The 18,080-nt window shown below is 42.8% G+C and overlaps 2 protein-coding genes across 3 annotated transcripts; both read left to right on the top strand.

Moving 5' to 3' along the window:
- The first annotated feature begins 4,577 nt into the window (after positions 1-4,577).
- On the top strand, positions 4,578-7,445 carry LOC124666770 (wall-associated receptor kinase 2-like). The gene is made up of 3 exons (XM_047204100.1): positions 4,578-5,495; positions 5,617-5,787; positions 6,020-7,445. The coding sequence occupies exons 1-3, from the start codon at positions 4,685-4,687 to the stop codon at positions 7,195-7,197; spliced, it is 2,160 nt and encodes a 719-aa protein (XP_047060056.1). The 5' UTR covers positions 4,578-4,684; the 3' UTR covers positions 7,198-7,445.
- Positions 7,446-8,710: 1,265 nt separating this feature from the next.
- LOC124666752 (wall-associated receptor kinase 2-like) lies at positions 8,711-16,703 on the top strand. Of its 2 annotated transcripts, none has more exons than XM_047204089.1 (5): positions 8,711-8,873; positions 8,956-9,027; positions 13,948-14,853; positions 14,963-15,133; positions 15,373-16,703. In XM_047204089.1, the coding sequence occupies exons 1-5, from the start codon at positions 8,765-8,767 to the stop codon at positions 16,542-16,544; spliced, it is 2,430 nt and encodes an 809-aa protein (XP_047060045.1). In that variant the 5' UTR covers positions 8,711-8,764; the 3' UTR covers positions 16,545-16,703. The 2 variants fall into 2 exon arrangements, with proteins under 2 accessions (XP_047060045.1, XP_047060041.1); XM_047204085.1 differs by having other exon boundaries at positions 8,944-9,027.
- The last annotated feature ends 1,377 nt before the right edge of the window (positions 16,704-18,080 follow it).

Below are 18,080 nucleotides of genomic sequence, written 5' to 3'. Positions count from 1 at the left end.
ATCATATACACTCTAGCAGGAGTAGAGGTTTTACCTCCACCGGAGGGCCTCGAACCTGGGTACGTCGCCGTGTCGCTCGTGCCCATACCCGCTTCCGGATACCGCCGTGAGATCTCTCAGGAGCCCCTTCGATTAGCCACCCTATGGCATATGCCGTGACGATACCACGACAAAGGACTCGAGCTTAGAGAAAAAGGAGGGTGTTCAGTTAGAAATAGCTAATTCGTTTTAAATCAATATTTATACAACTTGTATATTTAACCAAACACTCTTGTCTACACAATCTTCTCCATTTTGAGTTGATGAGACATGTCTTGTAATATAAATGTCACGACACTCTTTGAATATATGTGATGTTTTATATTTAGTATGAACAAGTCTCGTAAAACAGTCACAATTAGTTGATTCGTGTCAAATCATCATTTATATACCTTGTTTAGCATTCAGGGGTATTTCAGAGATTTCATTCTTCATAACAGCTACAGCAGCCATTAACAGCACTCCTGCCAAACATCAAATCTCAGCTTCTCACAGCTGCTTTCCACAGCTGCTTTTCCACAGCTCAACAGCTACAAGTGCTTCTCAAAAGCTGCAGCCCAAACAAACAGACCCTGAATCTGACACATCTGATTACCAACTTTTCCGTCTAAGAGTACGTCACTCAAATTCTAAAAGTACCTCGCTCAACCAACATATACTATGCCCAGAGCTCAGCATCATATGAACCAAGGGATAATAACTGTTCAATATTCGAAACGGGGATTTCCAAATTTTCCATCTCATCTGTTTGGTTCGATAGGTCCGCGCATCAGTGTTTTTTTTTCTCAAGTGCGCCAAAAGGAACCTTACCTTTATAGAAGGGGAGATTAGCCCGAGACATAAAGTGGTGACAGGAAAAGATCGAGTCTGAGAGACCACTTCCAGTCTGAAACAGCATAATGCGGAAATTTTCAAAAGCTAATCGCACAACTATAATCAAGGAGATGGCGATGAATTCCGGTCACTCATGACCACATCATCACACACACGGTTTGGATTATTAATTAGGGGAGAATTGACTAGATCGTATGCATCTCATGCTATATAAGTGTGACTCTTTTGTTCTCTCTGGCATGTCCTGGCACATGCACATACAGGGAGACAAACCAGACGGCCGACGCTCTACAATCATGGATTGGTCGTCGATCATGGGTAATTTTTCGCTGCTCTATCCGGATATCGTAGCCATCCTAGCTTGTACTTTCTCCGCCTCATGAAACTTGTTTGATATTTGTCAAAAATTAGACGGATTTCAACAAATCTAAGACATGTTTCATGTAATAGAGGCAAGGTTGTTAGAATCGTGATTTTGAATCGGATCGGAACCTCTAAGGTGGGATTGCAAATCTTAGGATCTTAACTTCTAGAATCGTAAAATCTTAGATTCTACTTAGGGCCCTTTTGTTCTAGCTTTTGGAGGCTTTCCACGAAAATAAGCAGCTCAAACGAGCCAAAGGGCTCGGCTGCGCGATGGGCTTTTCCAAAAGCCAGGCGTTTTCCTTCAGACGGAGAAAAGCACCGTTTTAGGTGCTTCCCGAGCTTCCCCGCAAGTCAACCGAAGGAGCTTACAGTTTAGGTCATATCGTTGCTTCAAATTACCGAAAAAATGCCACCGCAGGTCATATTCTATTTATTACACGTGAAGCAGCGACAGTACGACTTTTCATGAATGTAAGGGTGTTTCTGACAAGTCAACAGTTTACAGCCAGACAGCCAGCTAGTTTGCCAAAGACTTCCACTCAGAAAAGCAACTTCTCCTACAACAGCTTTTCTGCACAGCAGCCACAGCCAGCCACAACAAAAAGGCCCTTAGTAGAATCATTGAATCGTTCCACTTAATTTGGATCGTAAAATCGTAGAATCGTAGAATCGTACAGCAGAATCATGATTCTGACAACTATAACGGAGGGAGTAGTATGTTTGTATGTTTTCTCCAATGAAGGGAGGTATTTTGTTTTACTTCCACATAAATAAGTGCACTTCAAACTTTTGTCTTAAGTTAAACCTTTTTAAATTTGATTAATATAAAAAAGTAGAAACAGATGACATGAAATTGATATATTATGAAGGTTTTAAAATGGATCAAGTGATACTAATGTAGTGTCACAAATACCTTGATCACTTTTCCTTATAAAGTTGAATTTTTAACACGTTTCATATGCTTCACTTATGACAAAATCTAAAAATACACTTGTTTGTGAATGAAGGAAGTAGTTCTTTCTAAAATTTCGATAGTTGGTGCTTCAACGTTGAAGCACATTTGGTGCACATGAGCACTAGTGCTCCCAGTTTTCAAAATATTTAAAAATTGTGTATTTTTGTTTCAAACAAATCGTTACATTTATTTTATAAATACGTACATATGTCCTGAATACTTGTATGAAGTTTCGGTAGAAATTGCATTGTATTTTGAGCTGCACGAAAAAAAATTCTGGCTACGTATAGGGATAGATATTTGTCAAAAAATTGTCTTTTTATATAGCTTAAAATACAACATATTTTTTTCAAAAATTTCTACCGTACCTTCGAAATGTTTATATGTATGCGGGTATTTAATTTTAAAATTTTAAGAATCCAAAAAATATGATTTTTAAGAACCATGAGCATGAGCACGTGCTCATATATGCCAAACACACTTTTCATTCAAAGTTTTGCTAAAGTAGGAAATCACCATCTTGTTACTGGAACCCAACAAGCAACAAACTCTTATGCCATCGAGGCACGTGTAGGAAACTTTGTGTTTTTAGGAAAAAATATTTTTATATGTACCTTACTTTTTTACCAGGCTTGCTTCACACGTTGGGGCCCACAAGGGGTGCTATGGTCTTTCCCTATTTGTGAGTAGAGTGTTGCAAGCTAAATTTCTAAAGGGTGGGAAAAAAAGGAAATTCTTCACGGTCTTTTTCTTTTGAGAAACACAGTATAAACGCAGACGCTCACATACACGTGCATACACTCATCCCTATGAACGCACACATGCACACCCTACCCCTATGAGCACCTCCGGAAGACTGAGCCGGCGGATTGGATCTTGAAATTGACGAAGTCACCACAGGCGCCTCGCTGTCGACGAGAACATCGCCTCCCACTGAATGAATATTCCGCCTTTATGAGACACACAGATGTCAAACCTGGGGTTTGAACTCTGATGGGCTGGGGGTACAACCACCCTCCTAACCACCCAACCTCAGGTTGGTTCTCACTTCACGGTCTTTTATATTTCCTGTACAGGAAGAATTATCTTAAGTCTCGGTCATTTGCAATCTACTTGTAGTGAACAAGTTAGTTTTTCTCAATTACAATCCATGTGAAGCTCTCATATGGCACTACAAATCTAGCAACACTTGAGGCGAGGTCTAAGCTAATTCTGGATCTGCCAATAGCAAAACTGATTATTATGCCAACGATATCCTCTCTGTTCGACGACAACATAAGACTTTCGGTGTTTGGCAAATGACAAATATACCCAAAACCAAGGGTATATTTGAACTGCGGCCAAAATATGCTCTAACAATTGTTTGGTCACGACGAAAAGTTTATTTTTTTGCGAAACACGGTACGGGCATAAATGCTCACCAATACGTGTATACACTCACCTCTACGAACGCACATACACCCTACTCCTATGAGCATCTTCGAGATTGAGTTTAAGAAACTAATCCAGTAGGTTGAGACTTGAGATTGATGAAGTCACCACGGACGCTTCGTTATCGACGGGAACATCGCCTCCCATTGAAGAATATTTCACCTTTTATCTGGAATTTGAACTCTAGTGGGTTGCGATACCATTGCTCTTATAACCATCCAACCACAAGTTGATTCTCTCGACCAAAAGCTTCACTCTTTTTTGGATGGTTGCCAAATAATTTTTAGCACTCCACTATTAACTTTTTTTCTAGCCAATTTGTGGGAAAGGGACTCACCAAAATTTTGGGCTATCCAAAACACACCGAAGCTACACCCTGGCCTCTCCAGTCAAGTCTCCACCGCCATCCCCTGAACTGAGCGAGCCCGCCTATTGCCGCCTTGCCGGCGAGATGCCTGGCGTCGATGGAAAGGCCCGCCACCACCAGTACGGAACTCAGGGTTCTCGTCTGCCTCTGGCGTGTTCCCGTGGCCGGAGGTCTGTCTCCTCCAGCCAGCGCCCGGCGCCGGATCCGAGTATCCGGCACTGCCCGCCGGTCCGGCCTCGTTTGCCGTCTTGCGCAGTCTTACCTCCTTCGCGGCCCTACCTGGCTGCCGCACGGTGCTGCGCTCAGGCCCTGTAAGGTACGGGGATTTTTAGACTTACCGCGATTTTTTTTTTTTTGCTCATCGGGGCTGTAGCTTGTTCACTTCGACATTGTTTAAGCGTAAGCACCCAAAATCGATAGTTTGTTATTTTCTGCATCGTTTAACCAAACGGAACATTCAGTTACATCGTAGACGAAATTTTCAATTTACTGCCTTACATGTGAAATCGTAGAGGAATGGCTCATATCAGTTTCAACAGATGCATCCAACCAAGATATATTTATATGTACATGATACATTTCTTGACCATTGCCTTATAGGTCGGAAGCTCTTATTATTACTTGTCGCTGCCACCCTATTACTGCAACATAGTACTACAGCTTATGGGTCCGAATCCTCTGGGAACATCCCCATGACACGGCTTGGCTGCCCAGGCAAATGTGGCAACGTCAGCATCCCCTACCCGTTTGGCATCGGAAAAGGTTGCTTCCAAGAACCCTTCAATGTCACGTGCAATGAAGGCGAGGCGCATCTAGCCTCAACTGGAGTTAGGGTACTGGACATCAATCTTAACCTGGGTGAGATCCGTGTTCTGAACCCACACATCGCATGGCAATGCAATTACGCCAATGGCACCAATAGCAGCGGTTTGGATGGCTTAAGGCTTGATCCTTTTCATAAGTTTTCCGACACCAAGAACAAGTTGATTTCAATTGGGTGTGATACGCTTGGATTCGTCGTGGGATCCGGCATGGGCAAGAACCAGCTTGACTACTACGCTGTCCACACATGCTATTCATACTGCACTGACGCAAGTAGCGTTGATGATAGCAATGAGTGTTCTGGACTGGGTTGCTGCCAGACAACGTTTCCAGGAAACATCAGCTCCTTTAACACCACAACTGCAGCATTACTAGACAACTCTACCATCAAGTCTTTCAGCCCATGCAGCTACTCATTCGCTGTTGAGGAGGGCTGGTTCAAGTTTGAACCTTTGTTTGTTAGCTCTACAAATTTTGCCAGTAAATATACAAATGGGGTTCCTCTGGTGCTTGATTGGGTTGTTGGCAATGGAAGTTGTACGGAAGCCAGCAAGATGGGACCACAGTATGCCTGCCAAGCCAGGAATAGTGAATGTGTTAATGTATCCAATGGCCCCGGTTACCGCTGCAACTGCTCTCAAGGTTATGAGGGCAATCCCTACCTACAAGGAGGGTGCCAAGGTATGCGTATGCATCACTGAAAGCCCACATATATACTCTCCTTTATGTCAGCTTTATTATTTATGGAATGCAATTTCTGGTAATTGATGTTCATATTCCCCTGACATCCTTGAAATGACAGACATCAACGAGTGTGAATCTCCAGATCAGTCTTTGTATCCTTGCAAAGGGAATTGCAGAAACACCATTGGAAGCTACTCCTGTTTATGCTCATCAGGATTCAGAAGCGATGATCCAAAGACCATACCATGCGTTCGAGTTAACCCAAACAAAGCTCAGAACATCGCCATAGGTAATTGGATAATTAACGATCATAATATTTTGTGCACTCACACTACTTAATAAAGCAACTGAAAAGCTCTTTAGCACTTCTTATGCATGTTCTATAAGTTTAAGTGCAGTTTGCATGCATGTCATATAGCAAAGTAAATGGTGTGTATGGCACATATTGCGTTGTTGTTTTTAGCTGAATTTGGGCAATGACGCTAGTTGAACTGATAGTAATTAACCGTCACATTTTTCAGGCATATCCGTGAGCATCGTCTTCCTCACGGTCTGTATCTTTGCAATACATGCTGAGTATCAGAAAAGGAAGCTGAAGAAAGAGAAGGAAAGATTCTTCGAACAGAATGGTGGTCAGATATTATACCATCAAATTATGTCAAAACAAGTTGATACATTGAGGATATTCACGCAAGAAGAACTGAAGAAGGCCACAAACAATTTTGATGAGAACAGAGAACTGGGAAGGGGCGGTCATGGCACTGTCTACAAGGGCATTCTCAAGGATGACAGGGTAGTAGCTGTGAAACGCTCAAAGCTCATGAACGTGGCCGAAACTGATGAATTCGTGCAGGAGATTATTATACTTTCACAGACCAACCACCGGAATGTTGTCAGGCTTCTAGGGTGCTGCTTGGAGGTGGAGGTCCCCATACTGGTCTACGAATACATCTCGAACGGCACTCTCTTTGACTTTATCCATCATAACAGCGCATCTCCCTCACTGGATACCCGTCTCAGGATCGCTCAAGAATCAGCAGAAGCACTGGCCTATCTGCATCTGTCGACAAACCACCCTATAGTCCATGGAGATGTTAAGTCCATGAACATTCTCTTGGATGACAGCTACATGGCGAAAGTGACCGACTTTGGGGCGTCAAGGACGCTCCCCAAGGATGAGGTTCAGTTCATGACATTGGTTCAAGGAACCCTGGGTTACCTGGACCCCGAGTACTTGCAGGAGCGGCAACTCACGGAGAAGAGCGACGTTTACAGCTTTGGGGTCGTGTTGCTGGAGCTGATCACAGGGAAGACGGCGATCTACCACGACGGCCCCAAGCAAGGCAAGAGCCTGGTGTCATCCTTCCTGCTCGCCATGAAGGAGGGGGACCTCGAGGGTATCCTTGATGCGAGCATAATGCACGCTGAGATGGAGACGCTGCTGGAAGAAGTTGCAGAGCTGGGTAGGATGTGCTTGGCTGCCAGTGGCGAAGATAGGCCTTCCATGACAGAGGTGGCTGATCAGCTGAAGGCCCTGCGAAGCACGTGGAGGGAAAAACTGGTAATGGAGCATACCGCACTGGAGCCTTTGGTCGTGCACTTGTCATCTGTAGCTTCGTTACCTTGGGACCTTCCATTGTCGAGTAGCTTCTCAACGGTCCCGCAGATGACTGGAATAGGCATGGAGACACCCAGATGATAGTTTTATTGAGTTTTACACCAGACTTGGAGCTTTGAGTAGTACTACTATCCATGGTCGTCCTGTATTTGTGGTACCAAGTGTTAATATAGATGATGGAAAATGGTTATCTCAAGATTTAAGTCCTTGTTTCCGTGATGTTTGTATAGTTGCCAGGTTACGGAAAATTTGACACTATTTCATATTTGTGGTAGCTTACCATCTTTCATTCGTTGCTTTCAGCAATTGCTTTGGAATGATTTTTTTTTTAATAATTTGAGAGTATAATGCATTCACACATTGAACCTGTCCGGATGGATTGCTAGATCATTGTTGTGCTCCACAGAGTACAAATTACAGTCACCAAAAAGGTTAGATTGGGAGAATCTAGAATTATTTTATACAAAACAAGTTTTAGTTTGTCAACAAACAACTTGTGTCATCAATATTGTCAACAGATTTCAGATTTGCTAATTTTAATATCTTTAGGAAGTAATTTTGAAATTAGTGATAATTCATCTAGTACATCAGTACACCTAATCAGCCTAGTTCATAGTCAACCCATCTTTTATCACCGATTAGTTGCTGTGTTACTTGTTGAGAGCCTTGACAGGTGAGGCTGAATGTCGCTTTTGAATCCGTTTTAAAAACCTATGAACAAATGATATAAACATAACAAATAAGCCAACAGCTCCCAGTTAAATTTGGGAAATATCTAAATAATTTAGAAGGAAATGAAATATATTCTTAGCGCCACAGCTTCGCCCACTGATTTCGAATCCTGCAATGTGCTCCAATTGGCAACTTGGAGTGACTTGTGATTTTCTCGGCTCACTACAGCGACGTCAAGTAAAAACAAGTAAGCAGTTGAAGAGTTCAGATCCTTATTTCAACTAGTTATGTTTAGCTGTGAAAGAAGATGATGGGCAACTCCCCGCGGTCTATGTATATCGGACTTGCACTTGACTTGTAGAGTGGCATCCAATGGAGCATCAAACATTAACTAGACAAATACATTACCTGACTTGCAGAGTGGCGACCAAGCAGACATGTGGACACGCAGTCGCCACACCTTGCTTCACAACGACATTTGCCCCTTTGCAATGATCTCCATCATGTGGAGACTCAGACTCTAGGACGCCAGGAACTCTCTGATATTCAGACAAGAAACTTTGGCTTGTAATCTCATCATCAGTAGGATAGTTGAGGACCTCTCTCTCTGGTCCCACAAAAACAGTGATCACAAAGCTCAGATGAGGCTTTGGCGCAACCATCTCTCTTCCTGTACCATGTAACACGTCGACAAGGAAATGAAATTCAGGTGAGACATTTTGAGGAAAAAAAAGGGGTCGAGGCTGTTTGATTGGTACCCGGTGAGGAGTTTATCAATAAGATTATCAGATGTTGCTTTCTTGAGATTAATAGTATCCGTGATGATCTTTTTTTTTTCCTTTCACCACCGAAGAGTACATCACAAAGACTTGACGGGCTTTCAACGGAGGAAGACCAAGTCTGCCATGCGCAATGTGTTTTGACTCGTTCCAGACGCGCCACTGGAAAGAGCTGGCAGTAGCCGCATATATGCACGATGAAGCTCTCCATAAAACAACCGCTTGGGGAAGAGCACTCTCAAAGGCCCGGTGCCTTAGCAAAAGAAAGCCGAATCCTGGAGCAGGAGTTCCCTCCCTTTGTTTCAGGTGAATTTCTTTTGCCGCAATTTGTATTTTCACCAGCTTTCAGTTGGCTTTTTTCTCACGGCGATCACAGGCACATACACAGGTGGAAGGAGTTCTAGACGAACCCGGCGGCCGGTCACTCCATACATGGATTGGCCATGGCTCACGGTAACAGGTAAGAGAATTTTATACGTAGACTTTTTTTTGAAACGGGGCAACCTTTTCCCCCCAAACTATCAATCAAATAGAAGAGAATTACTCAGTAATTAATTAAAAATCTGGCGAAAATCGTCACAACAAAACTACAAGCAGATTAGCCCTGAGCAACTCCTAAGCAGACCTACCAACTCACTCAAATCACCACATTGCAAAGAAAACCCACTAAAAATAGATTAACAAAACTCTCGAACACACAACCTGAAGAGATGAAAGCCGTCTGCTACGAGCACCTTTGTAGTGGCATTACTCTTCTTGCTTTTGCTGCCGATATATTCCTCCACCTTCTAGATTTTGTCTCCGGTAGCCTTCTCAGACATAAGAGCATCTTCAATTATGTCTCCTGGAAGACCCCCATGACCTCTTTTTTTCATTCGATGGATGAAAATGGCCTAATCACGCCCCTAGCTTCTCGTTTTCGTCCGGATTTAGGCCTAAATCCGTCCGGACTCGCCAGGCCATCCTCGATTTTCTGGGGTCTGCCGGGGACTCCGGATGGAGCAAATTCCGCGCTCTGGCCCGTGTGTCAGTGAAGATTTCGCGCTCTGGCCCGCGCAAATTCTCCAGGACGGCTGGAAAATCGTTGATCCCCATGCTAAAAATAGGTCCAATCCGGACCAATTTCCATCCAGATTGTGCCCCGGGGGGTCTCCAACGACTGGAGATGCTCTAAGGCCGGCAAACAATCTCTTTGCCGGAACCAAGGCTAGCCATCTCCAAACTGACGAGCAAATCATAACACTCTTTAGCAAAAGGCCTTAGCTACAAGCGGCTGGCTAGATGCTTGGACATATCATCAACCTCTAGTCTATGTCCTCTATCTGTCTCCAATTAACCATAAAACAAAAGGCTGTGTGAGTGAAATCATTTTTCACTTGAGAAAATATGAATCTGTACAACATCATGCAGTTTACAGTAAGTGAAGGGTCCCCCCAAAACACATGATTATCTCTAAACCGGGGCATATTCGAATTAAAACAGCAGGAACGAGTCGTCAAAACCTTGATGGTCGACTAGTGGTTGAAGGAGCAATTTGTTCTAAGGGTATGTTTGGATGGTAGCCATGAGCTGCCCCACCAATTTTTTGGCGTTGACGAGGACGTTGGCGTTTGTTTGGATGGAAGCCCCAACTTTGGATATGCGCCAATTATTTGGTCACCGCGTTCATTATTTCTGCCAATGCGTTGGCAAGCTGGTGGCGGCAGAAACCTGCGCCAAAATTTTGGCTTGCCCCGATTTGGAAGGGCTGGCACGGGCACAATCCAAACAGCCCCTAACAAACTCTGGGACAAACTTCCAGCTGGTGGGCCGCTCGCCTGATTGCTAGGAGCAGGGGAAGTAAGGCATGCCACTTGGAACGACCGCCGAGTATTGGGCACCTAGTCAAACAAAATATAAAAACAAATATGTCATTGTCTGATTTGTCATATAGTAACTAAATAACTAATTAGTCCTAACTAATTAACCTCTTCAGATTTCAGTGGCTTCGGTTTCATTCTATGAAACGGGATAATGAACATATTCATCTCTTTTCTTCCTAACCATGTGGCTTCTGCGTGGACCCGCCGTCTAACCTCTTCGTGGGCTGATCAAACCGTGTTAATTAAACAAGACAAGTGTTTCTTTTTTTCCTTTGTGCGTTTGTGTTGTAGTTGAGAATTTTTCCTCTTGTGTTGGCTTGTAGTGTAATCTGTACTCTTAGCTCTTATGGTTGGTGATTAAAAGAAACTCTTATGGTTGCAGCTGTCCTATAGAGCAGGGTTTTGTCTCATACGGGTACTCTAGGGAAAAATGTTCATAGCGGGTTTCCCTTCTTTTTTCTAATTATTTTATCTAAGAAGCTTTGTGTTTTTGTCGAGCAAATAATGGAAAGAGGCTAGCTTGGCCACCCGGGGATTTGGGGATTCCATCCCCCGGCTCCTCCATCGTCAAATGTCACTAGAGCGGCATCAAGCACTAAAGCATATCCCTCACCAACATATTAATTTTTTGTGCTATTGTAACACAGTTGCATTGTTTTTATTTTGCCGTGGGCCAGAACTATACAAAAAAGACATGATACCATTTAAAAAACACCTATGCAGCAAAAAAAGCATGAAACAAAGCATTGAGATAAAAGTCAACACACAGTGTGCAACATGCGAGGACAACATTTGCAGCTATTCACTAAAATATTTTCAGCATTGAATCAAGACTAGGAGAAGACGCCTAGAATCATTGCATCAACTCACTCTTGTGTTTACAATAAAATGCTGGAAAATGGACCGACCCGGATAGAAAAATTAGGGGTACCCGATAGTCGTACCCCGCGCCGCTATATATCGCGTCTTGTGGGCATTTTAGGATTCATTCCATGAACTGTCCACCGCAATTTCTCCTCGTCGCTCTTCCAAATCCTACAACTCCGGTGACCAATGAACAATGCCATGGTATTTGGAAGCGGATCTGGTCACCGCCTCGTAGCCCACCCACCGGCGCCAAGGTGGGGCGCCAGCACCAGCAACACTCTGACTAGAGGATAACTATCCTGTTGTGGAGCGGCTGAACAATCCCGCACGGAGGCCACATGTCCCATCTTCCACCATGGCGCCAACACCGTGGAGATGCTAGAGATGCTCAGAAGAGAAGGAACACCACGTGAATGGAGTGACCCATAGGATCGATCCTCCTAGTGAACGGTAGCCTTTTCCAACAAACAAAAAAGGCTTTCTCAGGAAATTCCCGTCCCAACGAGGAATTCATTCACATTTTTATTATTAACAAAATATGAAAATTCAATTCGACTCACGGATGCATATGCTCCCACAATTCAAAAAACATATTTAATTATCAAAAAATCCAACTAAAAGTTCTGCACGCACATCTCGACAATCCATAGGACAGAAATAATTTGAGGAAGGGCGAACTCTAAAAAATAATGAAAATAACAATATTGTCTAGAGACATTAATGGTATATATGATTCAAAGACAATCACTTTTACAACAGAAATAGAAATAGAAATGTATTTTATTACAAGTAGAACCTACAAACACACCAATAATGTCAGCACAATGTTAAGTCTCCAATTCTCCGCGTATGAATAATGAATAGCCCAATGTTATATTTTATATAGTAAGAGATATATTTATGTAATAAAAATAATATTATTTGCATTGAACCTAGAAAATTAGTCTTATTTACGTAGTCTTTGTTTTTGTTCAAAGTTATTTTTACGCAGTGCTCGGTAAAACAAGCATAATTTTTTCATACGGAATACGTTTTCGAGGAGCACTCAAATTATTCACAAGAAACACGTGCATCTCAAACACATTTTTTGAAATGTGCTTCGAGAAAACAACATTTGTAAATTTTTGAACAGTTGAACCGGGGGTGGAGAGAAGGCCGTATCAGTATGTAGGTTGGTGTGAATCAATTGCTTTTTTTGCATATCTCTCCTCCATACCAGACTCCCAATTGTACCAACAACCCAGGCCCAGTATGCGTGACGCCAACGGACAGGCCCGTTACGCAAGGCGCAGCACCCCCAGGGTCCTCGACTCCTCGTTCGCCTCTCGCCATGGTCCCCGCAGCCACCAGCGGCGGCGGCGGCGGCGGCGTACTACGGCTCAGGGCTACCAGCCCATATGAGGTACGGCAAACCCTAGTCGCACGATGCACTATCTTGGATTCTTAGATGCGATTTCCTTTGTTGCTGCGGAATTCGTCTCTGTCGCTGATGCACTGCAAGGCTGCAAGCGGGCTCCAAGCCTTTAGAAACATTAGGAGCTCGTTCGAACAAAACCTTTTAATATTTTTCCTGGAGCACCGATTGTTTGTCACCGCACACTATCGATAATTTGTACATTTTGCATCACTCAACCAAAAGAGTAGGGTGGATTTTTAATTAATGCCCTGGATGTGAAATCAGTGGCATGGAAGAAATAGGCTGTTTTACACGGGCAAATGCAGGGTTATTCAGTTGTGTCAAAGATTATTTCAAAATTCTTTGTTTCTACTAGATGTTAAATGCAACAAAAACATGAAAGGTGGTGCTCGGTCAATAGAAAAATTGCATCCAATACAAATGAATAAAACATGTGTGTTGTGTTCGCTTGTGCTGTGCATTTGTGCAAGAATATTGTTTGTCCTATCCCCACCCACCCAATGTGCAAATTTAGGTTTATACACAAATAGCAACACACAAGTTACTTCTAGTTTTGCTTTATGTATATGTTCGTCCATTTGATTCTGTACTTAAGCTCTTTAGATTGCTACCAATAAAAAGTTAATAGATATATTTCATCTGAAAATTTGCATAGAAAAGCCCGAAAGGCACAAACTTATAGAAGCTAGTAAGTTTTATTCTTTCATTAGCGGTAGTATTTTTCCGACATTTTCTAGAATGAGATCATGAAGAAACATGGAGTATACTGAGTTGTGAATTCTCCTATCTTTTTGCTGTTCTTATCTGATCAAATTTGAACTTAAATTCTTATGTGGCAGAAGAAAACTTGAAATCAGAGAGTAGCTAGGATTCTAGGAGAGACATACACAGTTTGTGTTGTTTCATAAGACATGCGTTAACTTTATTTCTTCATCTGATACAGATATTGTTAGGTCAAAAGAATTGTGTACTAGTGGGATCAAATTCTTAACAAACTAGTGGGGTCAAAATGTTGTTTGGGTTGGAGAAATGTCTTTGGCATATTTTGAAAGAGGAAGCAAATATTCTTTAGTAATGTATGGCTGTGTACATCCATCGATGCAGAGGCTAGGGGTTATCCTCCTGTTCGAAAAAATGCTATATTTGGCATTTTCATATCAATTACTGTCCTATAGTATGCATCCAGAAGGGATAGATCAATATATAAATGATATTTTTCTGTCATTCCCTGCAGTTCAAAAGCTATTACTGCTTGTCGCTGCCACGCTAACCTTGCAATATACTACTACCACCGCTTATGGACCTGGGACCTCTGGCAGCATCAACAGGGCAAGGCCTGACTGCCTAGATAAGTGTGGCAACATCAGCATCCCATACCCTTTTGGCACTGGAAAAGGCTGTTTCCAAGAACCCTTTAATGTCGCCTGCAATGATAGCGGGGCATATCTAGCCTCAACTGAAGTTAGGATACTGGACATCAATCTTATCCTGGGTGAGATTCGCGTTCAGAACCCACACATAGCATGGGAATGCAAGTACACCAATGGCACCAATAGCACTGGTGGCTTGGAAGGCTTAAATCTTGATTCTTTTCATAAGGTTTCTGGCACCAAGAACAAGTTGATTGCAATCGGGTGTGATACTTTCGCATTTATCATGGGAACAACCAAGGGAAAGAACCAGCTTGACTTTCTCACTGTCAACTCATGCTATTCATATTGCACTGACGCAAGTAGCGTGGATGATAGCACAGAGTGCTTTGGCATGGGTTGCTGCCAGACCTCCTTTCCAGGAAACATTAGCTCTTTTACAACCACATCCTCGCCATTAGTAGACAACTCTACCATCCAGTCTTTCAGTCCTTGCAGCTACTCATTCGTTGTTGAGGAGGACTGGTTCAAGTTTGATCGTTCATATGTTAGCTCTACAAATTTCGCCAGTGAATATACAGATGGGGTTCCTTTGGTACTCGATTGGGTAGTTGGTAATGGAAGTTGTTCGGAAGCCAGCAAGATGAGATCACAATATGCATGCAAAGCCATGTACAGTGAATGCATTAATGTGTCCAATGGCCCTGGCTACCGGTGCAACTGCACTCAAGGCTATGAGGGTAATCCCTACCTACCAGGAGGGTGCCAAGGTAAGCATTTGCATCACCAGAAGTCCACACATACTCTCCTTATTTAACTCTACTGTTGAGGTTTGTGTTGATTCATGTTGTAATTCCCCTCACATCCTTGAAACCACAGACATCAATGAGTGCGAACCTCCAAACCAGCCCTTTTATCCTTGCAAAGGTAAATGCAGAAACACTGAGGGAAGCTACACATGTTCGTGCCCATCAGGATTGAGGAGCGACGATCCAAAAATCATACCCTGTGTTCAAGCTGATCCAAACAAAGCTCTGAAGATGGTCATAGGTAATTGAATAATTCAGTTATCAATCACAATATTTTGCACACTAGTTGTGCACAAACCTTAATAGTAAACAGAAAGCTCTTTTGGCCATCTTATGTCAGTTATTTGTGTCTAACTACAGTTTGCGTGCATGCCATATAGCCAATTAAATCCCGTCTATGGCACATGTTGCATTATTTTTTAGCCGAATATTGGCAATGTTGCTAGTTGAACTGATAGTAATAAACTGTAATTATTTCAGGCATATGCTTCTGTGTTGTCTTCCTCATGGTTTGCATCTTCGCTCTACGATCTGAGTATCAGAAAAAGAAGCTGGCTAAAGAGAAAGAAAGATTCTTCGATCAGAATGGTGGCCAGATATTATATCACCAAATTATGTCAAGACAAGTTGATACGTTGAGGATATTGACGCAAGAAGATCTAAAGAAGGCTACAAACGATTTTGACGAGAGTAGAGAACTGGGCAAGGGGGGTCACGGCACTGTCTACAAGGGTATTCTCAAGGATAACAGGGTAGTAGCGGTGAAGCGCTCAAAGCTCATGAACATGGCTGAAACCGATGAATTTGTGCAGGAGATTATTATACTTTCACAGACCAACCACCGGAATGTGGTCAGGCTTCTAGGGTGCTGCTTGGAGGTGGAGGTCCCCATACTGGTCTATGAATACATCTCGAACGGCACTCTCTTTGACTTTATCCATCATAACAGAACATCTCCGTCGCTGGATATCCGTCTCAGGATCGCTCAAGAATCAGCTGAAGCACTGGCCTATCTGCACCTGTCCACAAACCACCCTATAGTCCACGGAGATGTTAAGTCCATGAACATTCTTTTGGATGACAACTACATGGCGAAAGTGACAGACTTCGGGGCGTCGAGGATGCTCCCCAAGGATGCGGCCCAGTTCATGACAATGGTGCAGGGCACCTTGGGTTACTTGGACCCCGAATACCTGCAGGAACGGCAGCTCACCGAGAAGAGTGATGTTTACAGCTTCGGGGTTGTGCTGCTTGAGCTGATCACTGGGAAGACGGCGATCTATAATGACGGACCCAAGGAGGGCAAGAGCATTGTCTCATCCTTCCTGCTTGCCATGAAGGAGGAGAATCTCGAGCGCATCCTAGACGCGAGCATAGTGCACGCTGGGATGGAGGTTCTGCTAGGACAAGTCGCTGAGCTGGGGAGGTTGTGCTTGGCCGCCAGTGGTGAAGATAGGCCTTCCATGACCCAGGTGGCCGACAAGCTGAAGGCCCTGCGAATCACCTGGAGGGAAAAGCTGGCGGGGGAGCATGACCCAATGGAGCGTTTGATTCTGCGCTCATCACCTCCGGCGCCTTGGGATCCTCTGTCGTCGAGCATGCTCTCCACGGCTCCTCACATGGCTGCAATATGTATAGAGACGCCCAGATGATGATTTCATTTGATTCCACCACGGGAGTAGTACCACCAAGTGTATGTGTACGCGTCAGAGGCTTAGAGCTTCAGGATGAAATGTACCACCAAGAGTATGTGTACGCCCAGATTTGTGCACTGTCAAGCAGAAATGTACAGGTAATTGAAGTGTACTGATGCCAAGTATATCTATATAGAATCGGTTATAGTGTGTTTTGTGTTCGAGTATGGAGTTTGTCATAATAGGCTATGTGACATTTCAGTTTTCAGCTTCACTGTGAAGAAAAACAATTCAGTTTTCAGTATGAGAATTTTTGTAAGAACAACCAGTTCTGAGTTTGCTACATTGTTCAACCATTAAATGTCAAAGCCCCGAGTCCTCTCAAAAACTCCGTAATAAATTTTGACATGAAGGTACTCTAGACTTAGATCCATGAAAAGACCTATTTATTGATGAATCAGACAAAATAAAAGGGGAATTTTCTGGGTAGGTTTCCCTATTAAGTCAGCACCGGAAATTTCTGGGTAGGTTTCCCTATCGCAGCGACCACTATGATGTAACTCCTTTTAGCTCCCGGCAACGGCGCCAAAAAATACTCTTGATGACGGCTATTAGCAACACCAAAAAGATCTTGATACGTTGGGATTTCAAGTGCAGAGTGTTGTATCAGTAGAGTATCTTCTCCACAAGGGTGACTCGAGGATTTATATCGAACTCTCGGGGAAACTGGACAAAGAGTATTCTCTACTTCTAGCAATCCTGCAAGTAAAATAAAAACTTTATGTTCCCAACTCCACCGTGTGGTTGTCAAGCACAAGGTTTCGCGTAAGTAAATAAACACAAGTAAAAATAAAGCGAGTAAAACTAGATGAAATAAAGTAACTAAGTAAAAAAATGTAAAAGGCTTGATTGTTTTTGGTGTTCTGGATGCAAATAAGAAAAGTAAATATTTTTTTATTTTCGGATTAAAATAGTACATGTTGCAAGTAGAAAACAAGATAAAAGCAATATAAAGGTGTTTCTTGTGATAAAAAAAGTGGACCGGGTTCATGGATTCACTTGACTATTCTCTCTTTTAAGTTGTAGTGGACAAATAGTAATTCATCAATGAGATACTCCCTCCGTTCCTTTCTATAGTGCCTATAGATTTTTTGCATTTGTTTCAGAATATAAGGTTGTAGCTTGGCTTTGTTTCAATTACCCCCCCTCCCCTATTCAGCTCCCACACAACATGCGTGAGAAAAAAATCCATACAAACTTGGAAACAGTTAATTGAGATTCCTAATGTATGGCACAACGATTCCTTAAAATTAGGCAGCAATGTTTTACTTTTCTTAATTGAACTTGGTTGCACATATATGGAGAATCAACAAGAGAGATTTGTGAGATTTGTTATGGTAAGTTAGGAAGATATGAATTTCCCAAATTTTACGTTGATCTCAAATCGTTCAGCTAGGGGGTCTTGTGTAAAAAAAATACTCTTACGCTAATTTCTGTGCCAAAAAACTATAGGCACTATATAATGGAACAGAGGGAGTATAAGGGTGCAGAAAA

This window comes from Lolium rigidum, chromosome 1 (genome assembly GCF_022539505.1).
Source record: "Lolium rigidum isolate FL_2022 chromosome 1, APGP_CSIRO_Lrig_0.1, whole genome shotgun sequence".
Lineage (NCBI taxonomy): Eukaryota > Viridiplantae > Streptophyta > Magnoliopsida > Poales > Poaceae > Lolium > Lolium rigidum.
Note: the sequence above shows the minus strand (reverse complement) of the source record. Positions and strands in the feature narration are given on the sequence as shown.